Source organism: Centrocercus urophasianus, unplaced genomic scaffold (assembly GCF_019232065.1).
Source record: "Centrocercus urophasianus isolate 14NV4802_14NV808 unplaced genomic scaffold, USGS_Curo_1.0 seq_30, whole genome shotgun sequence".
NCBI classification, from domain to species: domain Eukaryota; kingdom Metazoa; phylum Chordata; class Aves; order Galliformes; family Phasianidae; genus Centrocercus; species Centrocercus urophasianus.
The window spans coordinates 1649777-1677522 of record NW_024884867.1 but is presented as its reverse complement, the minus strand read 5'-3'; the positions used below and the strand labels follow the sequence as shown (position 1 = coordinate 1677522).

General features: G+C 44.8%; 1 protein-coding gene across 8 annotated transcripts; it reads right to left on the bottom strand.

Annotated features, from left to right (window-relative positions):
- Positions 1-26991, bottom strand: HORMAD2 (HORMA domain containing 2). Of its 8 annotated transcripts, none has more exons than XR_006170608.1 (14): positions 26904-26991; positions 26032-26176; positions 24319-24382; positions 23286-23322; positions 22003-22023; positions 21258-21284; positions 19848-19915; positions 17208-17359; positions 16384-16637; positions 15522-15630; positions 14380-14444; positions 5169-5231; positions 1433-3001; positions 6-616 (listed from the first exon to the last, which is right to left on the bottom strand). XR_006170608.1 is itself a non-coding variant. In XM_042829179.1 (13 exons), exons 1-13 carry the CDS (start codon positions 26952-26954, stop codon positions 2978-2980), a joined length of 1080 nt encoding a protein of 359 aa, XP_042685113.1. In that variant the 5' UTR covers positions 26955-26991; the 3' UTR covers positions 1-2977. The 8 variants fall into 8 exon arrangements, 6 of the variants coding, with proteins under 6 accessions (XP_042685113.1, XP_042685115.1, XP_042685111.1 ...); XR_006170607.1 differs by having other exon boundaries at positions 9-1638; positions 2890-3001; XM_042829179.1 differs by having other exon boundaries at positions 1-3001.
- Positions 26992-27746: the final 755 nt, after the last annotated feature.

Genomic DNA, 27746 nt, shown 5'->3' with positions numbered 1-27746 from the left:
GCAAGCAGAACTCCTTGACTTTGGAAAGACTGACTTTTATTGAAACTGCACCCCATTATGCTGTTTATGAGCACTGTGGAAGCCTCTATAGACATCCAACAGTATCAAAGTTCTGTGATGGCAGCTTCTGCAAGGGCTCACAGGATGGTGCTCCTTCTTCCCATGGGCAGCACTTTTTAAAGGAGGGAAGAGAGGGAGAGATTTGTGTACCAAGCCCCGGAATCACCAAATAACAGTATCACTTCAGTTGGAAGGGATCTTTAAAGATCATCTACTCCAACTCTCCTGCAATGAAGTGAGACACTTACAGTTCAGAAATGCCCCCTCTGGGGCATGCAGGAAGCTCTCGAGTCCCAGTGCTGTGCTCAACCCATGGAGACAAGCAGCTTCAGCTTCCTGGTAACTTCTTTGGATCAACTGAACTGGTAAGAAGATGTCTTTACAGACAAAAAGCAACTGTCCCTGATGGCTTCCCAGCCCATGTGCCACCTGCTCGGGTTGACATTCAATTCATAGTTCTGAGGCTGGCAAAGGTTTGGGTAGAGCTCAGCCAACTCCAAATGCCACGCTGTTTTCAGGACACATCACGTTCCTGTGTTTCAGACAGTCTTACTCTCTGTTGATGAAAAAAAAAAAAAGATCGGTTTGTGATTCAAGGCCAATTTGCTGTACAAAGAACTTGGTTTCCTGTTATCAGTCCTAGACTTTCATCAGAGTAAACATCCCCTCTGCATGTCCTGTGAAGAAATACAAGTAGCATGAACAGAATATATCACGGCATGCCCATAAGAGCAAGCAGCATTCTGTACGTGCCCGCACTGCTCCCACAGGTAAGCGATTCCCTAAAGCCAGGGAAGGACCTGGGGCTTTCCTGTAAACAGCAGCAACCCAAAACTTCCTGAAGGATGCTTGGGGTTAGGTCTGCACGACAGATCCCCTCCTTAATATGTGTTGAACACAGAGTTAAATCCAATCTCTAATGGACAAGACGACCTCCAGAGGTTGGGCACAGATCTTGAGTCCTTGCAGAACAGTTCTGACCAAGGGGGCACGGTGGTACCACTGCTCTGCCCGGCCAGACATCACCGAGACGGCGTTGAATCAGCGGATGTTTTACACCTGGAGGTGCCTTAATTACTATTTTTCTAGCCTATACATGACAAATCTCACAGCAAAGTATTTAGAACACGTCACAAGAAGGCCGATCGATTCCGTGCTGGAACAGTAGGTCATTGATGTGCAGGGAAATGCCATAGGAGCACATCTGGCACACGGATACCCAGGGCGGTGTTTCCTATGGAAAACTCCTATTAGGCTTCCGAGCCTCAGTCTATGTGTAAAGGAAGGATATTCGTGCCAGCCTGCCTGAAATTAGCCTTGGAAGCTGCCTACAGAAAGTGTGCCAGCTGAGATGCAAATCCCTCTTACTTACCTCGTGATGACAACAAAAGCCAGATGCAATTTTACTCATCCATTAACAAAAAAGACTTTGCCCAGCGCCACACGTGGGTGGGATTCCATTGGGGTGACACGATGCTGCTGGCACAAAGATCTTGGCCCCTGAGAATGGCAGCTCTGTGGCATGACAAATGCAGGCACTCGGCTCCGGCAGCCACGACTACATACTTTACCTGCTGACTAAAGAGGAAAAATGCAGAAAGTCTGAAAATTAAAGTCTCAGCCAAGAGAGAACAACCTGAAGGAACAGTTCTTCAGATAAAGGTTCATTATTAGAACTGGACTCGTGAAAACTACCAGCTGGTTTCCAATCCCATTTATAGCAGGGATAGTCAAGATAATTCAAGGGTTTGGCTACAGAAATCCAGTGGGGAAAAAATGATAGCCCATCTCATTTGGGCAGTGCTGACAACATATGATTTCTGCTTTGTGGGTATCACTGCGGGCAGAGGCTCCCCCGTGCTCCACTGAAATCAATGTCAAAGCTCCTAACTCTCACGCTTTTTAAAAGTGTGAAAGTGTCTTCGTTTCTCCCACTCATGTGTCACGTTTCATTTCTTCTTTCTGCGCTCCTTCCAAACCCGAAAGTCAGATGAGCTGATTTCCTAGATCTCACGCGGCACTGGAAATCCCAAAAGAATCCTCAGCTTTCACGTTAAACCCAACCTGACACCTGTCCCCACCATCGCTGCATGGCACCAGAGCTCGGGGTTATTTTCTCGCTGCGGCCAATGTATTTAAGGATGTGGTTGAGACAATGCTAAACATTTTCCGTTTGACTTCAGTTTGACTTTCAATTTGAAACAGAGATACCACTCTTCTTGTTAAACGCTATCCCAGAAAGAGGGAACGATTTTTAGAAGCACCACCAACCTGTTGGTGGCTCGGCAGGTGCCAGGATACCCACAGCACGTCTGCCCAAAGGCCTGCGGTCCCCAGGGACAAGAAGGGCTCCCCTTTTTCACCAGTTGTCTGAAAACCCTACACAACAATCGCTTTCCCCTCACGGAACCTTCCCAATATTCAGGGTTTTAAAACGGCTTGTCATCTTAATTGCTGTTTGTATCTCTGGCAGATCAAAGGGAGGATGTCTGTGATTCTTTGTATTACTCATTGTTATATTAACACAAAGATCACATATTCATTTATTTTGCTTGAAGAGGTAACAGTCTCCTTTCACTGCACGCACATAATTACTGTAAGCATGCAGGGGACTTGCCAAATGATGCACTGGGGGAAGGAGGAGAATCTTTGAAGAAAATTGTTCAAACGTAATTTAGTTCACTAATTGGCAGGGGACCGTTACTAACGAATTGCTTCTGTTTTATGTCAGTAGTGAATCAGGTTGACGATGTGTAACATACATGAAGTCAGTTAATGAGTGTTAACTAGAAATGCGCCTGAAATACAAGAAAGAGGTGGTTTTTTTACCTTTAGCTGGCCAAGCAGAATCACCAATAAATAAAAGGATACGTGTAAGTGGCTTAGATGATTCCAATCTGCAGTGGAAAGACTTTTCTTAGAATCTGCTGGTAACCACAAGCTTGTGGGAAAGAAAAATCAGACGCTTACTGTGGCAGTTCATCACAAGTTACTTTATTTCTAACCAAGCCTGAAATGAAAATGACTAGAAGTCGTTACCGTAAAATAGCTGATTACAAGGCAGTGCGCACTGAGCCAGCGAGCCTCTGGCCATGGCTACAAGCAGGGCAGCACTCTCAGCTGTGGATTCACTTGTGGTGTCTGTGTGCTCACTCTCACTGTGTGGTAACATGAGACAGCCTCCTTCACTTTCATTGCGGGACAGGACACTTTGCATTCTCCGGTGCGCACAAGGCAGACTGACAGGCTTCCCTCTAGTAGCCATAACCACAGGCTTGTTTGTCTTTCTCCTGTACGCACAATACAACAACATAACGAGGCTTTGGGGGCAGGCAGGAGCCAGCAGGCTGAAGAAACACAGAACCACAACCTCCAGGAGCACCAGGGCACAGCTTTCAGGTCAAGGCAGGTCCCGAGCTGTAGCTGAGCTCAAAGAACGCAGGCCTCCCATGGATGTGCAGGCATGAGAGTAAATACCATTACAAAATCTGGGCAGAAGGAAGCTTTCTGGTTTGCTCTGGCATGTGAACAAACTGGCTTATTAGGCCACAGGTGCAAATGTGAGGACTCGGGACTGAAAGTGAGGATAAAATGGAGAACTCTCATGTTCTACAAGTTTTGTGAAACAGGCATTAGGCCACGAAACCTGCCAGACACTGCTGCGGGCTGAGGGGCTGCCAGCAGTCTGTCTGCCCAAGGAAGGACAGGGGTGGCATTAGAATTAGGATTGCAGTGCCTTATTCAGCTACCTGGAGGAGGTCAGTTGAACATTGAGGGCTGTACACCCAGCCAGTCAGCCAGCTCCTTCGGGTGCCTGGCCCAAAAAGCCTGCATCTGGCTTCATGTACCTGCCAAGCAATCCTTTCTGTGGAGCTGACACAGGCCACAAAAGGAACACCTTGTACCCCAAACCACTACTGCCCTTCAAGCCCCATCCTGAAATGTCTCTGATGAGTATCAAAAATGCCAGGAATGCTGCTACATTACTAGGGACACTACGTTGCATTCTAGTGCTTTTTCATTTCCCCATCCCATCTCCATCATGTAAGATCAACTTTGTGTTGGGAAGACGTTGTTCTAAATCCCCCTCTGGCATTTCAAATTTCATTATCTCTTTCCTTATAAAGTACAAAGTAATGCAGAGTTTGTTCTCTGAAAATCATTTTTACAGTGTTTAAGACTAACTAAGATCATTTTGCTCCACTCCAATAATAACCATTAGGTTTTTACACCTCTCCAGTAATAACTTGGCAGAGCGTCAGCCAGGCAATCAACACGCCAGAAAACACAGCACCTTTGCTCCAAAGGACAAATTCTTTCTTTTACTGCTGCTGCTCTCTTCACCTATATTTGCCATCAAGAGGTACCTTTATAAAAGTTAGGTTTGAAACATGGTGTGTTTCAACACCAGCTGTATTGGGTAACTATGCCTCTTGGTACAAAGTGGATTGCTGCTTCAGAAGTAAGTTGATATTATAACCATAGCAACACTACTTGCAGAGTCAGAAAGAAAAAACAACATTCAGCAGCAACAGCAGAAAATGTGTATAGATTACTTTATCTCTGCATTCAATAGAGATAAAAACCCTTCTCTGAAAAAAATAAAATCTATGCTCCGGAAAGAGTAGATAGAATGAAGCATAATCTAATGAATCATGAAACTTGTTTGCTGCCATCGATATCTCAGAGAGCTCATCCTGAAATAGTGCTGTTGATATTGATGACATATTGGCAAGGGACAGCCCAGCCAGAGAGAAACAAATTTAGCCAGTGGGATGTGTGTGGTGGGAGGGAGGGAGACAAAACAGAAAGAAGCACACAGATCCTGTCCACATGAAATCACCAACCCTCAACTTTAAAACATGAAACAAGTGCTGTTGGCCTCCAGTCATGACAGCTGTGGTGCCTGCTGCCTCCTTGCAATCCAAACTTTGTACAAGACAAAGTATGCAGAAATACGCGTGGCATGTGGAGAGTTAAACATGAGGAGAGAATTAAGGTCTTTACCAGTCAGATGGCAACACAAACTCACACCTTCTGAAATGCATTGTGTGGCAGAACAAACATCATTTCCTGCCTTCCAGAAGCAGCTTCTCTGGTTCACTGACCTTCCTTTTCTTCTTGGGTCCTATTACCTCTTCCTGGCTAAATGCAAGGTTCAGGCAGCTTATCTGTAAGAACCATCAGAAGCAGTGATCATTCTCACGGTACAGGCTCCTGTTAGACAAGTCAAGAAAGACAACTTCCAAATCTACAGTGTGTTTTCCTGGATCCTCTTGCGTTTATTCAGTGTGATCTTGTTCTCCAGTAAAAGCCATTAGGCAAGGAACCAAAACTGGAACACTCACAGGAGCTGAGATGCTGATGTTTGTGAAAGCAACAGGTTCAGTCCCACAGCCTAGAGACAATGGAAGGAGCAAGGAGGCCTTTGAGAAATACAGTCGCTCGTGGGGCAGAAGCCTTCTTCACCAACGTGGGATAGTGATAGACTCAGAGAATGATAGAATGGCTTGTGCTGGAAGGGACCCCAAGGATCACCAAGTTCCACCCCCCATCACAGGCAGGGCCACCAACCTCCAGCTCTGGCACTAGACCAGGCTGTTCAGGGCAACATCCAACCTGATCTTGAACACCTCCAGGGATCCACAGCCTCCCTGGGCAGCCTGTGCCAGCACCTCACCACTCTACCTGTGAAGAACTTCCCCCTGACATACAAACCTTCCTTCCAAACACCTACACCTTCCTTCCTTGAGCTTAAAACCTTTCCCCCTTGCTCTATCACTATCTACCCTTGTAAAAAGTTGATTCACCTCCTGCTCATAATCCCACTGAAGAAAATTACATGGGTCACATTGGCAGTCACTGGAAACAGCCTTTCAGGATGAGACACCATGGAATGATGTACACCATGGAATTTCAGCGTGAGCTGATGGGCCTCTGAGTCTAAAGACTATGTGTGAGTTTGTGAAAAACAACTAAGCAAAGCAAGCTCTGTTTCAGGGGGCATAACTTCCCCCTAGGAAGACACAAGCCCCCCACAAAAATATCCAGAGGCCTAGAAAGCAAAAGGTTAAAGAGCACTAAAAAATATATGCTGGAATACAAGTGGGCAATTCAGACAGATCACAGACAGATGAACGTCCAGAACGACAGCTGAAGTGCTGGCTATGTCATGTAAATCACAAACTCACTTATTCTTGTTATCACAAGACATATTTGCTTCTCTAGAAGAATAATAACATGGAGCTGCAGAGAGCAGCATGTGCTGCTGCCCACCCAGAAGGGACAAAGCACAGAGTCTGGCAGGGTGACCTATCTTGCTCCCGCTGGAATCGAACTGAAGGGACACACCATAGCACACTCTTCAGCTTTGACTCCAAAAGAAAATTTGTTTGGATGAAAGTAAGGTGAATGAAGAGGGAAAATAGTGCTAAACAAGTTGCTAATTCAAAATAAGAGCAGCTTATTCTGGTTTCACTAAAAAATCAGGAGGAGCTCTATGAAGCAGGATAAGCACAAGGAGTTAATAGAGAGCTATTCCAGAACACATCCTGGAGAGAAGCACAAGGTCTCCAGATTACAAAATGTGGTCATTACAGAATTCCCCACCCACGTCATCAAGGCTCTCTTTCTATCTGACCTTGGTATGAGGCTTTGGTAATCTCTACGTAGCAATGGTCTTCCTAATGTGTGAAATAACTGACTGCGGATTAGCAGCAAAACCACCTCAGTTTGCCTCTCTATCATGTTTCAAATTGTTTTTCTTCCCCTCTTCCCTCCTCTTCGTTATGAGCAACACGATATTGGCTAATGCAGAAAGTACAACTTCCTTTCCATGCAAACAGAAAAAAAACAGAACCTGCCAAAGTGGGAGAGGCGGGTTTTCCTTCAGTCTGACAGAACTTCAGCACTGTCCACGGCGTATTTGCTTGAGGAAACTGAGATGAGTGGATCTCTGTGTTACAGCTCCTGACCTGATATCCAGCTGCTCAAACTGGCATTTCAGGCAGTTATTTACTTTCCTTCCCCTGGCATCACTTTAACCTGTCTGCTTCAGTTTTTGAAGCACAGGGCCCTGGGAGTGGAAACACTGCATCTAGACACTCTGCACTGCTAACACAGCTGCAAGACTTGTACCCTGTCCTGCTGGCTGCACGACAAAGTATAGCAGTGATCCCCAGTCTCCAGGCCCCTGGTCACCTGAGGGATTCAGCTCTCTTTCTGTTTTAGCCCAAACCACACAGTGAGCACATCATCCACAGCCGGTGCTTTTATTCCCTCTATCGAGGAATGGACTCTGCAGCACAGGCAGCAACTTGGAGGTTGAGCCCTTTCTTAATTCTCTGCGTGGATGGGATGCTTTTGAGGCAGGAGAAGCAGCCACAAGGAGCAGCCACGACTCCCTCTGTGTGCATGCCCTACAGGAACCTGGAGATTAGGAGTAAAAACATCTATGCAAGTCGTCATGTTCTGCAGACACGCACTATTCATCTGCTGAATGAACAAGATGTCAAACGTGTGAGGTATTTCACCAAAGCCAACATGTCCTGTCCTGCTCCTGCCCTGCTACAAGTTCACATATGAGCTCAGAGGCAGGATCAGACCCCGAGCCCAACTTCCAGGTTCCTACCTTAACCAAACACTTGGGCTTCTTCCCCAGCAATGCGCTCTAAATGGGATTAAGTCAGATCCTACGTGTGTTTATTTGACTTTAACCAGAAAGTAAACCTCTTAAACGGCGCGGTAAAAAGCAGGAAATCCCTCCCATTGACTAAACATACAATCAAAGCCTCCAAAGGTTGATTAATTCTATTTTTTCCCATACTCTGGGACTCTGAACAACCCATAGGCGAGCTCAGGCCGTACCAACGTTGGCTTTTGTCTTACACAACCACTGCAGGGCCTCGGCTCCCCTCAGGTATGGAGCCAGGTGCCACAAGGCCCCCCAAGGGACAACGCTGATGGGGGAACAAGACAGGAACAGAGCCGTGAGCTCCTGGCTGTCAGTCCAGGCCATGGCTCTGCCTAGCTCATAGCACGACGACACAGTGATTGTGAACCTCCCGTGCTGCACAGTACTGCGCTATGTGTACAACGGTCGTATTTTGCCACAGCTTTTTTCTGTGCAATTACAGCTAACTTGTGAATCATGCAAGTGTTACTAATTTCTGGCATAAGACTAACAGGACAGCTGCACATTGTCTGGAGAAGATATCAGGCTAAAAATAGATCAGACTTCAGATTAAAGCCTTCCCAAGGCAGACTGGTGGATGCAGCGCGGCAAGCAGACTATGGTTATGCTCCTATTCTTAGATAGACAAAATCAGTTTCGTGCTCTGCAATTTTCAATCCCCAGCGTCCCCACGTATCCTAGCCAAAAATTCCCAACATAAATTGATGCAAATTTACAGCACTTCTGGCACTTCTGCTTCCGAAGGCATCCTATGTAGAAAAGCTAGAATAGCGTAGGAGCATTCAGCTGTGCCCCCGCTTTGTGCCTGGCCTGCCCCATGCTGAGGTTTGGCACTCTGTAAATCTTATGTCCTCAGAAGAGTTCTCTTTGTCAGGACACCGAGTGTTCAATGTGGTACGTTGTAACCTAACAAATTCAGAAGTGCATGAATGTCAAAGGAAACCCAGTTCCATCAATCAGGCCGGAAGAATAAGGACTGAGATACAAGATTTAGCTGGTGAAACAAGGCAAAACAATCCTCTGCTGCCAGGGCAGCAAGTACATCTAGCGGGGTACACAGATCATCATTAGGAAACTCTTATCAGAGCGGGCCAACGCCTGATGCATCTTGTGATTTTAGCTGCAGATAACTTGGTAGCACAGCAAACATTGCCACTTCCAAAAGCCAAGCCAGCAGCTCTTTAAATGCAGCCCCCAAAACAGGAGGCGTGCCAGGTGACAGACACCTCTCTCCGAGTGAAGGCAGCTCACTGACAGGTGGCTGCTCCAAGCACAGCAAAATCAAGGCTCATGAAGCACATGGTGCTGTTCAGCAAAGAGATGGAAGGAAGCAGACAGAAACCAAATGCAGCAAATTCCATTTAAACAGAAGGAAGAGCTTTTCTTTGCTATGAGCCTGATCAAATACTGGTGCAGGCTGTCCAGAGGGCCGGTGGAGCCTCCATCCTTGGAGGTATTCAAAATGTGAGTGGCCAAGGTGCTTACCCTGCCCTGGGCACGTAGGATGCTCTATGTCCTCTATGGCCTCCAGGTCTTCTGACCTCTGCCATTCTGCGAAGGCGGCACAAAGATTAAAGCTCAGCACAGGGCTCAGCGCTGACTGAGCTCCTATCAGTTTCCAGAAAAGCCAATGCACTGACATCAGTAGAACTAATCCTGATTTTCATCTGTACAAAGTGGAGGAGAATCACGCTGGTAAGCATGAAAGCCAAATTACGCAGGTGGAAGAATGAAAGACGCTCACTGTGATGCATCTATGGAAACTTGCCACATTTCTGTCCCCAGGAAACCATGCCAAGACATCACTGATTACCACTGGTCCTCTTCCTTTTCCATAGTTCACTGTTAAAATCTCTGCCATCCAACGCAATTTCCTTTTTGCAGACAAAGTCTCACAGGCCTACGCTGTGTCTCACGTATCTCGTTGCGTTTAAAGGACCACGAACAGATCTTTCCAGACTATGAAAACAAATTGTTCAAAACACCTGATTGAAAAGTCAAAAAAGTACCAGTGTCTGTCCCTGTAGCCTCCGCCAGGACCCTCAATTGGCCTGTAAGCTTCTGCACTGGGAGACTTTCCCTTGTGAGATTTACAGCACTGTAAACCAGGAGGTGAAAAGCAAAGACACCCACTGTGCCTATGAGGCCATCAGCAGCTTAGCCCCTCGTGGGATGTCAGACCTACCCAACTTTACTGTGTGCAGATTTCTCCAGCGGTCTGTCTGGTTGTTAGCATGTACATTATGAACACGTGTGAAGGCTCAGAGGCTCAGTGTCTTCCTCTGGATGTCCACAGCATAGCTGAAATCTGAGGGCACACAAGTTAAACCTTTCCCCACCTCCGGGGCAGTGAGCATCACCTCCAAATGAAGAGATCACTAAGAAGCTGTTTCATACACACTAGTCAGGAACAACTCATGCAAGGGATGAACAGCCTCAGATCCAGCTAAAGGTCGGATGTGAATGCAGAGAAGCCAGGAATTTCCTGACCTCCTTGTCTCACTCCTCCCAGAATGGCCTGAGCTAACAGGAAGGAGAGAGACTAGCTCATCTCTGAATCTTTCTCTTCATTGTTTGGGTCTGTGTAGCCTCAGCTGGTTTGGAGGAGAAAATGTTCTGGGAACTTCTCATCAGATACAGTTTGCTTGATAGACAGCTAGAGATAAACCTTTCTTTTTTTTCTTTGCTGCAAAAGTTCAAGATAATGACATTGCCACAGAAAAATGCTTTCCTATTGCTCGGCAAATGGCAGACTTCACCCTTAAACTGCTTTCTGTCATGGCAATTGTAAAAGTGGCTTGCCTGAGAAAAATCAGACAACAAAGGTCTTGATCTTCAAGTTGTTGTTCTGCAACTGGATCCCTTGTGCTGACCTTCACTTTCAGACAGAAGTCACATGCAACTCTGAAGCTCAGCAAAGGCACAGGGATCGCCAGCAGGATTACCATGGCTCTGGGCACCAAGAGGATGCTGAGCACTGGCAAACAAAACACACTGCTCGTAGGGTGTCAGGCATGAAAGACTGCTCATGCTGGCTTCCATTGCTGCCACAGCCTCTCTCATAGAGAAAAAGGACGTCACCAGGTACCCAAGACTTCAGCATGGGGAGTAGCAGTTGGCCAGACAAACCACCACCTGCAGTCTAAAATGGCACTCTTTCATTTAGGCAAGTGAATCTCCGTGACTTTCAGACAGCTCTGGGTAAGAGAGCTGTGCCACCCAGCCAGGCACTGACAGGCAGTGTGGAGCCCCTGGGCTACCAGTGATCCAAACCACTGTGCCTACACAAGGCCAATCCTCAGCACACTTACTGGTGTCCCACAGCAGCCTGGTAGCACAAACGCAGCCAGCCCAGCAGCATAAGCACCGTCTGGTACTGACTAGAGAAGCCAAAAAAACAGGAGGTAGAACTGTTCTGTGCTGATGCAGCCACACCACTTCCAGCTCTGGCACAGGCTCCGTCTGGGACGACTCAGGGCTCTGCACAACTGCTGCACTGTGCAATGAGACTGCTTTAAGGACCACCCCAGAACTTCAGCCCACAGCTTGCTGATGGGAGATAACGCCTGCAGAAGCATCCACATGGTCAGCTTTTATTCATCTTCTAGAACTATTTCATTCCAAACTCATTCCACTGCAACATGTTTGCTTACATGAAGACAAAGAGGACAAAAATCAACTTGTGGGACAAAACCATTAAAGAACCCACAAGAGGGTAAAGGACTACGCTGAAGTCTTCAAGAAGTTATCTCACATTCAGTGCAGGACCCCATTTCCATCAGCAGATTTCTGCAGAATAAATCAGTGGGCAGCAATTCCCTATTTTACTCAGCTCTTCAGATCACAACTGCTAGAATGCCAGTGGAAACTAGGAAGACACATAAAGATAGCACACTGGGACAAATCCGCAGCTGATGCAATCAGAAACTCTCCTCAAGTCAGCAGAGGTAGGGTAATTTACATGCTGGTGTCTAACTCTGGATGATTAAGTACAGAGATGCTTTGCTGGGAAAGGGCAATCTCTCATTTGATCCTAAGTATCATCAATCATTAGATTGCAGATAACAAGCAAGTTGAGTACATGTAAATTTTTCTCCAATCTGAAAAGCCCTCTGTCAGAGACTCTTCGTGGCCATTATTAAACAGCAGTTATAGTTCTAACAGGACAGAAATAGCTCTTTCTCTTTTGGCAGATCTGCAGCCTTTGCTTCTCCCATGTCACACAGATAAAAATAAGCCTCTAATGCTCCCATTCCTGGTTTTCCTGAAGAGCTGTAGGTCAGGAAAATAATGAACAATCAACTCTGTTCCAACAGCATAGTTCTGGCTTTTTTATAATTGAGAAACAGAAGGATTGAAGCAGTCCGCTCAGAGAAAGAGCAGCAACGGGGCCGTCCAAATTCCCCACAGCACCTCGTGACTGTATGGGATTTTTAACACATCGCTTTCTGAACATGGAATCCTTGCCCTGACACCACGATCTGCAATAAAAGATCTGCTTCCATCGGTTTCGATCAGCTCAGCTCAGCACGTAACGGTGCAGCACCGAGCGCCCAGCCCCTGGGCCCAGCCACGCACAGCAGGGTGAGGTCCCCCCCCGGCCCGCCTCGCCCTCACCACCCAGCCATGCCCGCTCCCCCATGGTAGCGCTGGTATGTGAGCAATTTTTATGAGAGCTAGTTCAAGGCGCTCTTTGGGTGGAAACCTAACACTTGTCGTGCACGAGCAGCCTGAGCCTGGTGGCTTATGTCTGCCAAAAATAAAGGGAGAGCCGCACGGACCCGGCCAGGTGGTTCCCGAGCGCTGCACAGCCCAAGCTGAGCGACCCCTCAAAGCCGGGGGAAGGCAGCTCTCTTGGGAGACCACACGGCTCCTCAAATCACAGAGCTCCTCCCAGCACACCTGAAAAACGCTGTTCGTTTCACCGTCCTGCAGCCTGGATAGCAACAAGATGTTTACATTCACACCCCAAAAGGACTCCTTCTGCCATCTTACCTGCGTTTGACCTCGTTAGATAATACCTAACTCTGATTTCCCTAGCTTGCCCTCATTTTTTAAGACAAACTTCACTCGATAGTTTGGCTTCCTGATACAAGTGGAATACACAATGCACATTTGTTTCACCCACTTCCCTCAGAAAAGAAGGGAAAGTCCCCCTCTCATGGAAAATAGCATCAAGTTTTTATTAGTGCTGGCTTTACCGTGATGATCTGAACTTTCTAAAGAGTGACTTGGTTTTATTTCTTCCTGAAGTGACTGAAATGTTAGCCATATTCTAAGCAAGTATGTCTAAAAATAATAATATCAAAGAATAACTCAAAAACTGTCTGCCCAGCAGAATTTAACAGGAAGAGGGATTGCAATTCTTTTTTTGAGTCTTTGGAAGCATTAAGTGGATAAAATGACTCTTCCACTTTTCAGTAACCAGTACTGTTTCCAACACCTTCAGAAACTCTCACTATTGCTACTGCATTCTAAGGGAATTCACATGCTGCAGGAGAGAGGTGCCTGGTGCTCTGACTCTCATCATGACAGACCCGAAAGAATGCAAGAGCATGAATCAGGGGGAGAACCATGAGTTACAAACAAAAAAGGCTCCTGTTTTCTCAGAGACGACAGAATAAACAATGATCAGAAGGAAACTGGAGGATGTGACAAAAAAAAAAATGTGGTTAAAGTTTGAAAAATACCAGCCTAGGCACAGAAGTTCATTTCTAAGATCCAGAGTCAATGCAAATACTTCAGAGATGCCTTTTGAATGACACGTTAAGTAGTCGTCTCCAGTTGCTGTCTGGGTTAGACTTTTCAACAGAAGCAGGGAAAATTTTACTAGCAATTTCCTACTCTCGTTAACTTATCCTGTGAAGATTCAGTTTCTGAATATTCAAGCTCACAGCATCTTCAACTAATTTGAATAGGAGGAGGATCAACTGGCAGGTCTGGTGGTGTTCAGAGACCTGCCTGTCACTGAAAAGAGCTCTGCACAAGGGCATGAATCCCAGCACTGATTTTGGTTCAGGGATTGACCTGAACAGTCTCAGGATGGAACTAACTTCACGTTACTTTATGTATCACATCTGGCCCATCCTACTTCTTAGCTCTGCCTCTGTAACCCCTGAAAAAAGAGATCAGCACTTCCAGGAGCTAAGTCTTCCTATCACAGAGAGGTAGGCAAAAAGGGATAGGATCCAGAAGTACTGTGAGTCACACGTGAAGATAAGACTGGCAGCAGGAAAGGAGAGGTAAAGATTAGCTTGGGCAGCAGACAAACACAGCCTTCAAATCTAACACAGGGTGGTGATTTCTGAACCCTAATCCAAAAACACACGCAGGTAAAGAAACCTGGCTGTGTCATTTAGGCTGCATGTGTAATGCATGAGTGTCAACTCCTGGAACAGAACAAAAACTCTCGCAGTGGATGTGTGAAATGAGCTGACCACGGAAAGCTTGTTCATAAATGCTTCCAGTTCATGCTGATACCCCTATGCTATAACACTTTGTAGCCATTGCATGCCATACAACAAATGCACACGTTATTAGAAAGCTGTGCCATCCTAGGTGACATCACATTCCATGGCAATCAATTCACACTGCCTGTCATATCACAGTCACTGAAATTTGCTCACCTGCTGAGATGCCTGTGCGGAAGGCCGCCTGCCCATCTCTTTTATTTCCATCTTTCCCTTTCCACCTACAATGCAAACATATCAAAATTAGTTCTCAAGCTTAAAGCCCTATATTTAGCTGAAAAAAATATACACAAAAGCACAACTGAACCACTGTAGTGCAATTCCATGCCTGATGTGGAATGGTGTAACCCTTATTCCCAGGCAATGCCAGCACTGGCAGTTTAGCACTGTAAACAGACTTCAGACTACCATCATCTAAATATAAAACATTAACCTCAACAGCTCCTGTCCGTGAGGTTAATACTTCATTTTTTAACCTGTCTTCCTAAGAAACAAGGATTATGTCAGTATATAATCTGTGTGAGTGGCTGTGTTGGACAGGAGCTTGTCCTCTGATTGATAACTCCTGTCCCTACTAGACAGTTTCCATAAAATTTGATTGTGGGGTCCTAAACTGCCTCAGAGCTTCATGAAAACAATTCGATGAGGCAAGAAGATACTGTTAATATCCCCCTAGTGGAAAAGGTGGCAGTGTGAGTTCACTCCTTATTAGTTATCAGAGAATCTGCAGGAGAAAGACTAGAAGAGGTGGCTTCATAGGCAGCCCAGCTCCTTTATTCCACTGCCTGAGGATCTCAGGAATGCTATTTACCATTTTGTCACTAGATGGTATTGTTCCACAGGCTATATTTGAGAGCCTCAAAGGTCAAACAGAGCATGGTACATCACCAGCTAGGCTTACTGAAGTGACAGAGGCTTTTTTTTTTTGTATATGTTCATGCATGCTTTCACATATGAAAGTTATTAGCAAAATCAAGCTGCAACAGCTATAGGAAAAGAGCCTTGGTGAAATGTAGATAATGTAATGTGGAATTGATGAACGATGCATTTCCTCTGTATCTGAAAAAAAACTGCTGAGATAAAAAGGTGGAAAGATACTGATAAAAAATTGAATGTTTCTGTTAACAAACCAAGCTTACACAAGAGGCCATTTATTATAGGTCACTCTGATCTCATACAAAATTGAATTAGTCTGACAAACTGTTCATCCATTTCAAAACAGCTGAGAAAATCTAAATATTATGCTAAGAGATTAGCTGTGAACACAGGCTCCTTCACTGTTGAAACTGAGCTTCTACCTGTATCTTGAAGGCAAAAAGAAGATGCTTCAGTTCCCAGGCCTGGATGGGTATAATTTCTGTCCTTTCCATGCTCATCTGACTCTGCTCTGACAGGGAGAGGGTTGTTCTGCAATGCAAATAATCCCTTGAATTAATAGCACGACTTAAAAATTATTCCCAGGAGGTAAATCTGCTGAGCTTATACTCAGCACTAACAGAGATGAGATTCACAAAACTCCTCAGCATGCTGCACTCCTACTCCCAAGCCTACAGAAGAGAGATTTACTGAGAAAGGCAGAAAATTCTGGCCCAAACAGTTTCCTGTCTTCAGGCAGCAGTTATGCTAAGGCTTGTTCACTGGCACTTGCCACCTGAAATTAAACTGCCAAGCCCGAGCTGCTGGTGCAGGCTGCCCCTTTGTTATTTCAGCTGAACTTGCTGTCTAATGATTGCCTGCTAAAGACAACCCCTACACTAAGCACCGAGGTGCTCCAGAGAAACTGGGCACAGTGCACAACTTTGGGATGGTTAGAGGCAGTGGAAGGAATCCCACCTGACTGCACAGATCTGGGAAAGAAACACCAAATGGAAATGCAAAAGTCTGCAGTTTCCTCCAGTTCTGCATGTGTGTGCTGTGGCTCTCTGTATAATCACTGCCCTCTTCTGGGAGAACACATTAGACTCAGTAAGCCAGTGGATGTGCTCAAATGAAATTCACATTATGCTAATGGATTTGCAGTCTCAGTGCTCAATCCAGTGCAGCAATGCTGCCCTGCACAAGTTTATTGAGCTAGGATTCTGAGCAAATGCTTTTTTTCCGAGTGTTTTGCTAGATAAACTCCATTCCTCCAACGAGAACTGAATAGAGTTATTTCTCTACCTTAGTGCTTCCCTCCTCTTCCTCTTCATCGCAGTCTAGCCCTTGATGGGAGATCTCAGTAGGGCTATTCTTCTGGATCAGGTTGCTTTCAACTCTCCCCATTCTTTTGTTTTCAGTTGTTACTTTCACCTTCAAGGTGTGGAACCCAGTGGAGACTGACCCTAGTTTCAAGTTGACAGGATCACCATCAAACAACAGGTCCCCAGGGTTGTCATCTTTCTTAAAGCCAGGTGGCTGGTAATCATCAGGAGTCACTACACACAGAGAAAGAACCCAGTGCTGTCAGAGAAACAAAGTTCCATCCCTCTTTAATCTGCTCTATGAAATACACACATCTACCAACCTCCAGAAACAACGCCAGCTACCAAAAATGTGTTGGGTGGTTATTTTTTTTGGAGGGAAGAAGGGAGATCTCAAAGGCAAAAAAAGAACTGAGCAAATGCTAACAGGTGGCTGAAAGAAACAGTAACTTTAGAATGCTGAGATACCATCAATGAGCACAACTTTCTGCATTATAAACCAACAAACAGGAGGTGCATGTTCCTTAAGAAACAAACAAACAGTGAAGAAGGCTGTCCTTTTCACACTGCAAGGTTGCACTTCTTATACGGATTTACAGTCCCTTCTCAAAGCATCTGCCATCCCTGTGAGTCTAAGGGATTCACTACATTTTACACCATTTCCCACTGTATCAGCTAATAGCTCCTACCACCTCACTGCCATTTCACCTTTCTGAGGTTTATTAATTTCACGGGGCTCGTGGTTATCACAGAAACTGATGGAAAGGGAAGCTCCCCCGGCAGCACACGCAGCTATCCACCTACCATCATTGTAATAGAGGAGCTTCATGGTCAGGGAAATGTCATTGGGAAGTGGGCCCAGGTTCTGCATTAGCAGGTACAGCTTACGGATCAGGAGGCTGCAGGCTTGCTTCATGTCCTCGCTGCACACTCCATTCACAGAGTTCCTCCCGTTGCTACAATGGGAAGCAGAATAACAGAGTTGTTTTTCCTCAGTCATGAATATTCAAGATCCAATTACAAATACAGTGCACCCACTGACTTGTCTCAAAGCACCAGTGAGAAAGCTACAATGCCCTCGTGTAATTTCCAGATAAACAGGGAAGTGAAACAGACTCCTGGGATGGAGTGGCATCAGGAAAACAGCAGCTCTAAACGAAGTGGCATGGCATTTACATTTGAAAAGACTTTGCAGTTAGGGCAACGGACCCCCATTGTACAAATATCGTGACTCACTTGTTCGAACATGATTAAAATGGATCAAAGGACCATAAAACAAGTGCCTTTCACCTAAGCAATTCCAGGAATGAGAGGAATGAGGTGAAAATCCCATCTAGAGCTGATTCATCACCGTGGCTATTTTCAAGTCCATTTTGCAGATTGAAGAGAAGTGAATTCCATGTTCTCACTTCAATTTCATGTAAGAAAAACTAGCTCAGAAGTGCATTTTTCCAGAGTGACTAAGGGGCATTCCTCTCACCTCCTTCACCCATCCAAATGTCAGCTGGCTAGTCTAAGCAAGCAGTCTAGACTGAGATAACCGTGCAGCAGCAGTGGGATGAATTGCCCTCTGGAGGAGTTCGTTTCTCTTGACAACAGAGGTTGATGAGATGAGCAGCTTAGATCAGGCTGCTAACTTTAGCCAGTTGGAGGCAAACTGGATGAATCACTAAGAGAGCGAGGAACCTACACTTCCTTAACATTCAACAAGAAAGGGCCTTAAAAATAGTAGCTCCTCCACTATAAAACTGTGTCTTTGGATGATGCCATAAGCAGACTGGATGGTATCTAACAAAATCTAACAGAATCACCACAAATTATTTCCAAAGCAGAAAGGAACAAATGACAGTGGGGAGAATGCCAGGGCTGAGTATGACTGATTAAATCACTGCTTCTGTAAGATGGATTTCCCCTTCCAGCTGGAGCATTTCAATACGAAAACTGAGTGGCTGTTGAACAGTTTGTATTCCCAAGGTTATGTAGGTTATGGTTTGATAAGCTCCAACAACGAAACCCTTGTGCTGACCATGCTGTGTTATTAAATGGAATCTTGTATGTTCTGGAACATGTATGGGAAGTGAGAGAGCTAAAGATGGCAGCATCAAGGTGGAATAAAGAGAAACCAGGCCTTTTCTTCCACATCATCTTCACAAGTCTTGGGATTAGCAGAGTAGAAAGCACAGAAGAAAGAGTATATACAAAAAGACAGGAGAGCTCCATAGGAGGTAACAGGCCAAGTTCTGGTTCAGTATGAGAATAACACTGGGTTTGATGCAGGAGTGTGCCAAAAGGTAGGAATCAAAGAACTGAACCTCTCTGAAAGACTGGGATCCGTGGCCAGAAACTCCTCCAAAAATGAATCTAGAAAAGGGCAGAGATCATCTAGGAGAACGTTTTCCTTTGCCACTCGTACACAAGGACACAGACACATTCCTTGAGGGATGATTTGCTCTGGGTTGGCATGTGGCAATAAACCTTGCAGGTGCATAACAGTAGTTTTATCAACTGAAGGAGCTGACAGCAAAGATGACACAATAGTTTGATCAATGCCAGAACGTCAGCTTACAAACGACTGCAGGTACATACATGACCTGGTGATAGCAATGTCAGTCACAGGGGAAACAGAACAGAGCCACAGCTCAGGGAATCTGAGGCCTCAATCTCTGAACCCTCAGCACAGCACTGAGATTTTGAAGGAGCTGATATAAACAGAACAGAAAAGATAAAGAGGAGCCTCTTCTTGACCAGTACTACGGACATCAACAGATGCTGCGTTCTGCTGGGGAACTGGCTAATTATTTTTCCTTGCTTTGGTCATAGTTAATAGCTTTCGACAGTATTAAGTTTAAACTAAACAGGATTTTGCCCCACTAAACACAGCTGTCAAATATCTAACAGGGCCAAGAGGATGCAAGATGCTGCTGCTTCCTGCCATAAGTTCTGCAGCATCAACACAGGCATGATCAGAGAAAGACCTCCCAGGCCACCCTGCTAGACCACGGGAACAGAACGCATGCATGCAAATGCCCATGGATAAAAATACTGGGAATGAGATCTTCATTAAAAGGATCAAATTCGGAACAGCCTCATTGGAAAGCACAAGGCTCTCCTGTGAAACTGGAAGAACACTGCTGCTAGTTGAGATGGTAGCAGGCTCAACAAATGTGTTGGTTTCTCCACTGCTACACTGACTTGGTGTGATTTCTCTAAGTTGCTTTTCATTCAGTTCTGATGCACTTCAAGTGCCTCACTGCGCTACATAACAGCATTTCTATTCACCAGCTTGCATGTTTGTGTGCTGCAGAGTGACTATCCTCAACTCTGATGATATTTACTGCTGAGCTGCTCAGACATGCTATCATCATGAAGGGCAGCTTCTTCCTCAGGCTTCAGGAACACCTGCCTTTCAAAGTGCAATTCTGAGCAATAAACCCAAACCATTACCTGATGATGTCCATCTCGGGCACCTCCTGTTTGTACTTGAACTTGAATTGATACAGTTCAGTCACTGTCTGGAGATTTAACAAGAGCAGGAAAAGAAAAAGCAAACGTAAAGATGTGTTCTGAACTTAACAGGGTCTTTTCAAGACTTTATAAGAACACAGCATTAATCTAATGAGATGTTTATAGCTGAAGCTCCATTACTGCTTGCATAAGTGTTGGTAGGTTTTCCTTAACAACCACAACTTACCTAGCACTGAAATAATCACAGAAAAATTGTAAACTTCCAGTCTCCTCCTTCTATTTCCTCTGTGGGCCTGACTCCCCAGCCCTGTCCTCTAAAGAGACACCAGGGCCAGCTGACCTCACAGCATCTGTATGTCCTCCCTCACTACTAAAAGGAAAAATGTCAGGCTTCACGAGTGATGCAGCATCATGGGGAAGTCTGGCCAGAGTTCTGTATAGAGACAAGAGCCCGCAGGACAGTTTCCACAAGGAATTTAAACTGTATTGCACAGGGATTCCGAGTTTCACTGGTCTCAATGTTTACTAAGAGATTAAAAAGTATATACTTAGATGACATCCCATGTAAAAGAAAATGATTTGCTATGATTTTAGAGAAAACAACCATTAGGAAGAACAAACTTCAATACAACAGGAAGGACATACTGCAGCCCAATGTCATGTCTATCATTGGCTTTTCTGAGGCAGTGAGGTTGACTGGGAGGAGTCAGGTTGAGTTCTTAAGAAATCCCAGCACTTCCTCCCTCCCTCCCCAGATGCTGAGGTGCAGCGGGGCAGAACTGCAACGCCGCAGGCAGGCCCTGCAGCCATTCCTCATGTGTGCTCTGTGGAGAACGAATGGATGCAGAGCCTCACTTATATACTGCACTGCTAAGACTGCTGCCACAGGCTAGACAAAATAGCAGAGGTGGCAGTGCAGTGGAGAACACAGAAAGGATAAGCACACACACACTGTGTAACTCATGCATCCCAGCTCTGAAGCGATTTGTAACTTCTGTCCTAAACCTCTCTGCATGAAAAACAAACAAAAAAAAAGAACCAACAGATCTCTTCTCACTACTCCTTTCAAAAAGATAATAAAAGAAAAAGAGAATACAAGAATGATTCTGAACTTCCCAGTTCTTCCCTCAGGGAAGAAAAACAAAATTGAGAACATGCCCATTAGTAGCCTGTTAACATCCCTGCCTGAGGCCCTAGATGCCCGGCAGGAGTGTTTGATCACAATCCAGCTCATTGAGCTGTCATTCTTGAGTGAAGGCAGAAGAAGAGAAACCAGGTCACCAAGCAGCAGTGTCAGGGTAGAATTTAAGCCCACAAGTCCATTCTGAATAAAAATCTACTCACCCATGCCTTCGGTTGCCTCAAAGATTAATTAAGACTCTTTCTTACCTCCGGTTCCTCGGGATTGGTGTACATCTGTTGTAAGAAAGCACAGTGAGCACATTCTGCCCTTGGGTAACATGAACCAGTGAAAAAGGACTATAAACAATGTTATTTCCAAGTTACAGCCGAGATTGTGCTATCTGTAACACGGGATCAGAGAAAGGAATGGCTGAGACACGGCCTTCCTCTATCAGCAGTCCATACTTAGCACTTCAAAGACAGGTAGAAGACTCACCTGTGTAATTCTAGAGGAATGAGGTTGATTCCCATTCCAATCCTCACAGGTAACATTGATGCCTGAGATTTAAATGCTCAGATTATGCACACAGTAGGTGTGTAGAACGGCTATTGCTGCTTTACAGAGAACCAGGGCAAAAGACTCCCGATGCAGCTGCTAGCGTGTGGTTTCCTCGGCATCAGATTATTAAAGCAAACTCTTATGCACTGAGAAAACACAGCAGCTTCCTTCCTCCAAGGATCAAGGCCAGAGTTTGCGGGAAGAAATGATAGAAAGTGTTTCCTGGGCTTTAAGGATTCATGTAAGGCTTGAGAGTCAGAGGTCTGACATACAGAGAAAACGTTCCCACGCAGCCTAGGAAGTTCATATTTAAGAAAGGTCATCACTCTATTAAAAACCACATATATTTTGACTTCCCCTTATAAAAGGCATTTATGGTTTGACACAACATTGACTCCAAATCTCTGTCAAGCACGGTGGGAGAAGAAAAACGTCTTGAACTCGTTTACTTACTGCTAGGACAGCAACATGTAGCTAAAGAGAGAGAGAACAAGAGAAAACAGAAGGCAAAGTCAGTATCTATCCTGAGTGGGTGAGGACAACATAAGATAGCAAAATCGAACTGCCAACACACATAGGCACATTCAACAAACTGAGTCACACGTCTTCATGCAGACTCTTCACAGCACAGCAGCAGCACCTAGTGGCCGGTTCGCTGGCTTCACATGCACTTCCCCAAGAAAGCAACGACATGCTCAGACTTCCTTCCCTCCTGGGACTTTTTCTAAACAAATATTCAGAGCCTATGTCAACTTAAAACACTTTCACAATAGCACCCATCCCTACCGCAGAATAATATTTGTTCACTGATACAAGACACATCAAAGGTGTTTAATTCACGCTATAGCAAGAAACTGTACGTGGGAAAGGGTGAGAAAGCAATCCTAGAGCACCCACTAAATACCTGTTTTTCTCTTAACCTTTGTCAAATAATAACTACATTATGTCTCTCATAAATAGCAGAGGGCTACATTCCTCCCAGAACTGTCAGCAAGCAATAAGCAGTTCACATTTTGCACACTGTATGCACAGTGCCAGTCGTACTGATTTTAAGAGCACGTGCAATCAGCAGAGCTGAAACTAACACAGCTTCATCTGATCTAGATGAGAGTTAACTTGAGCAGTGCTGACAGAGATGGTAATTGGTCCTTTTTTCTGTACGTAGCAATTTTGTGTGTGTGTGTGAGAATCAGCAAGAAATATGATTACTTACTGGCTGGTTTTGTTCTGAAACCAGATAAACACATTACCTAATGAATGGCCTTATTAAAAAAAAAAAGGAATAAAATCCAAACCCAAGAGAAAGCTAAGAGGGTTAGAGAAGAAAAAGGGCAAAAGCTTGAAGAAAACATGATAGAAAGCAGAAGCATGAAAGAATCTTTCTCAAGAAAACAGGCATAGAAATCAGGACCTGCAAGTTCTGACTGGCACTGTCTGTATTCAGACACTGGAGAGTGCAAATGCAGAACACAGAACAAAGGGGAATCCCTTCCAGGCTGCAAGTGCTCATGCCATGTACAGGCAAGTCCAGAGAGCTCCAGTCAAGGTTTGGTTGGGCTCAAGGAATAAAATCCCAAACCTCAGATTTTTATTCTCTGGGCAGCTCTCCCTTTACTCCACAGCTGTAAATGCTGTGTGTATGCAAGATCACTACAGAAGGAGGAATGAAAATACAGTTCTGTCCATATTTTTGAAGAAAAATAACAAAGTCCATTGAAAAGCAAGAACAAACTTACATACTGCTTCTCCAAAGCATCAAAACAACCTTGAATCCTGCCAAGGAAAAATGTTTTAGTGCTAACCAGCGATGCTTATCTCATGGTCTGTAAAAACACAACTTATCAGATACAGTTTAAAGTCCATGTTATTCTGGAAGACAACACAGCCAGTAACATTCTGGTCTTGTAAAGTCCTTTTCCAGGTCAGCCATCAGAATGAACCCGCCTGCCCTTCAAAAAGCATTTGTGTGTTGTTTACACATCCTGAGCCAGTCAGCCTAGAGCCCACTTCAGTCCTGACAGCGACAAGGACCTGAGGCCAAAGCTCACAGCTCCATTTTGGCCCCCAGCTTGCTCTCCAGTGGCCCTTTTCCCGATGACTGTGTACAGAACTTGGCTGAAACTTCAATCTGAACACAGCCTGACGTGCCTGGACTCCTACATTTTTGCTATCTGATGTACAGCTCACTGCTAAGGATGTTTTCAAAGCAGTAGGTATTACTTGAGGCAGCAATGGTCAGATGTTTACTTATTGAGCCCTCGCAACTGCATATCTCCTTATCAATTCAGACTCTGCTTGTTGGGAACACACTAATTCTGAAATGCACCCTTAATAATACACAGAACAACTGTAAGGTACCTAAACACACAATATTCAGGGAGGTAAAATACTGTACTTACTGAAAAACAAGCCACAAGAATCACTATAAAAGTGAAACTGGAAAATATGAGACAACAGCAGAATCAGTCTCATGATTTTCTTTACTCTCACTCCCTACCTACGCTGCCTGTGTGTGCTTTGGAGCCTGACCATGACCTCACTAAAGTCAACACTCCAGCAGGCCCTGGCTTCACATGATCTCTGTCAGCTAATTCTGTCTTGCTTACGCACAGGGCCAAGCACACACACTGCAGCAGAGTGAGTTGCACAGGCATATCCAATAGTGCTGCTGGGCACAGTGTTTTCAAACTCAGGAAGAAGAAGAATGTGAGGGGTAGATGTCTTGCTGTTCAGCACAATCTTGTCTTAGTTTCACTGTTACTCACTTACCACTTGACTATCTGAAACGATCCCAGACAGCTTTTATCTTCTCGTAGAATTTTTAGACAGAGGTCTGCAAAACCAAATTTAGCACATAGTTACCATCCTTATCACAGCTATTGGGCAAATGCTGAAACCACCCCAGCTATCCTCCCTTTTTTGGATAAAATACTTAATCTGGAGGTTCTTCCTAGCGGAAATGTTGGTTTTCCACTGAGTCCCAGGTGGGCTGACACAAGCTTATTGCTGCATTTTCAAATGTCAAAGACTTTCCTCAGATGATCTGGGTCCTGACAGAAGTCTAGAGTTGGCTTAATTCTGAAAAGCCAACAACTTCCCTTCTCCATGCCCACCAACTCTGGTATTTCCACAAAACACCTTCACTTCTGCATTCTCAGACTTCACCAACATCTCTGTGAGATTAATGCCTGTAGAATAAAATAAACTACTTCTGATAACATTTTTCACCTAGTTCCTTCTGCCTGTGTTTTCAGGCATTCAGAGCAAGAAGAAACACATCCTGAAAATGAAGAAGTGAATTTGTAACACCTTAGGAGTCAACCAAAGAGCCCTCAAAAGCATGAGCAGGTCAGATGTCAACATTCTTGATCAAAAAGACACTTGAAAGACCTGACATTTGATTAGAAGGACCAGTGGCTATTCAGGGTTTCCTCAAAGCCCATGAAGTGCATGTAGCCTTGTTTCAGGATAACTACCAGCTTAACTAAAAACATGCAACTAAAGACTGCAATAAATGGAGACATTTCACACCCCGCTAACATATCTCAAATGAACAAAAAGATGCTGATGAAGCAAAGCATCACTATCTCTTAATATGGAGGAGGCTCAGTGAGACCTTATTGCCCTCTACAACTCCCCAAAAGGAGGCTGTGGTAAGTTGGGCTCTGCTCTTCGCCCAGGTTAGTAGTGACAGGACTAGAGGGAATGGCCTCAAGTTGCACCAGGGGAAGTTTATGTTGGACATTAGGAACAATTTCTTCTCCAAAAGAGTGGTCAGGCATTGGAACGGGGTGCCCAGGCTGAGTCATCATCCCTGGAGGTGTTCAAGAAATGTGGAGGTGTGGTACTAAGGAACAGTGGGCAACACTGGTGGCAGGTGGGCAGTTGGACTGGATGACCTTAAAGGTCTTTTCCAACCTTAATGATTCTATGATTCTTGTGATCCTACAGTAAGTCTCACAGCAATATTTTTCTTCATTAAAGTTCTGACTGTGGTTCTCTTGATAGTTCTGACCAAGCACATGCAATTATGTGAGCTAGTCAATTTTCACAGAAAGGAAAAAGCAATTCTACTTTCTATCTAACAAAGCAAGCCGAAAATTTGAACCCCAGGGGCTCAAAAATCCAAAGGAAAATAACATACACCAATCGGAGCTAATTTTTAAATACTCAGCAACGTCTAAGTCAAGCTCCTGACCTGAGGCCTGACTCAAAGGGCTGGCAATAGCAAGGAACAATTATAAACCAAAAGAAATATGAATAGGAAAGCCACGAGTTGCCAATAGCTCTAGGTCATCTTCTGTGCTCTCTATCTGATGCAGAAGCACTACCTGTATCAAGACTTGAGAAGGCCTATTAGCTACCTTCCCAATAGACTCAAGTCACACATAAATGAGCAGCTGGAAGGTAATCTGTATTACCTGATAATTGCTAAAATATAGTGAGTACGAATAAGAATTCTGAACAAACTGCAAGGGTTACCATCTAAATAGCGTGTTCCATAAGAACTCTCAGGGAACAGCCCTCTCAGGTATGTTATGCAGGAGACAGAGATGGCCAGAAGTCTTTTCACCAGCACCACAGACTGCTGCTTAGTAGTGATTTTGTTGGGGAACAACAGAAATTCCTGAAAAAGAAGGGCAAGGATTACACTTAGAAACGATTCTTAGCAGTTAGGAAGGGTAACTTTAAAAGATAATGTTAACATTTCCCTGGTCTTCATATTACACAGAGAGGACTCATGTCTAACAAAGTTTTTCAAGGAGAGTTACTGACATGATTTATTCAGCTGCAGACCACATGTGTCATTATTTCCTCTCTAATATGGCTGAACATTCCTACCCCTCCATTGCACCCACGCAGGCATTTAGGAATGCCTTAGAATCAAAAGCGTGCACCGTTTTGTGCCAACTGCTGAGGTGCTCACTTCCTTACCAAAGTTCCCTGCCTGCTACAGCTTTGTGTGAGCTGTGACAGCAGACTAAGCCTGTCAGCACTGTAGGCAGACCTAGTTTTCAGAGCGATTTTAACACAGAGATGTAAACAGTACATCTAAGATTGGAGCTAATGTAAATACTAAACACTGCATGATTTAAACAGGAAAAATCCCAGTGGAAAGGACACTAAATTTAGCTCCCCTATTAGGTCATTGCCTTATTTCCTGCTAATGAAGTTCTGTGCACGCCTAATGAGCCTTTACTTATTAAGCCAAATATGTCAAAACTTCATGCTTCCTGGACTCATTAAATTGGAAATATCTGCTTTTTAATTCAACTAAGAATAACACGGTCTTCCCAGCTCACAAGATACAGACATGCCAGGCTCAAAACAGGGAGGCATTTCAAGATTTTTACCTTAGAGGACTTATTCTTCGGCCTACTTAAAAGCTGACAAGTGGCCATCATGTATTTCAAAGAGCTGTCTTCCACTTGTAGTCAAAACCTGAAAAAAAAAAACCCACACCAAACATGAGACCCCTGGAAAATACACAATCATTGCACTTTTCATCTTCCTTAAAGATGAAAAAGAACCTTTCTCCTTAAAGAACCAGATTCATCGGGCTTATTCAGATCTAAGAGATTTGCAAAGCAAACTGTGGCTACTCTATGGCTAGAAGTGTGCAGAAGAACTCTCACTATTCACCAGTAAACCATTGGGGCTACTTGATATTCAGGGCCACAGCTGTACCTGGTGTCAGCCACTGCTCTTTTAAATCGCATTTCTCATATTCCAAGCCTCAATGTTAATTCCTACAAGCATTAAAAAAAGAAAGAACTGGAAGCCTGCCAGCAGCAGCTGGTATTTTAGGAAGAGTGAGCAGGAACCACATTAACATCAATCCTGGCCAGAGCAAACCAAGGCGCCAAAGCACCGGCTGCCATTAGGCCACGCGCTGCACCTGCATTGAGGCACCAGGGCAGCTTACAGCCACAAAACCCTATTTGACACCTGTGAGCCTGCAAGGCTTTCAATATTTACGCATTCAACAGCTTAGGATTCTTTATGTTTTAAACCATGTTTCACTACACGCTCTCTGGCCAGGTCCGGAATGCAATTGAAGCAAACAAATGTCTGCCTGTGAGCCACCTAACAATGTGATAATGGTAATGCAATGTGTTTTCTACAGCGCAGCCTGTTTACAGTCGATTTACACACAGTGGAAAAGCCTCCTCGGCAGCTCCTCGGGGCCTCAGAAC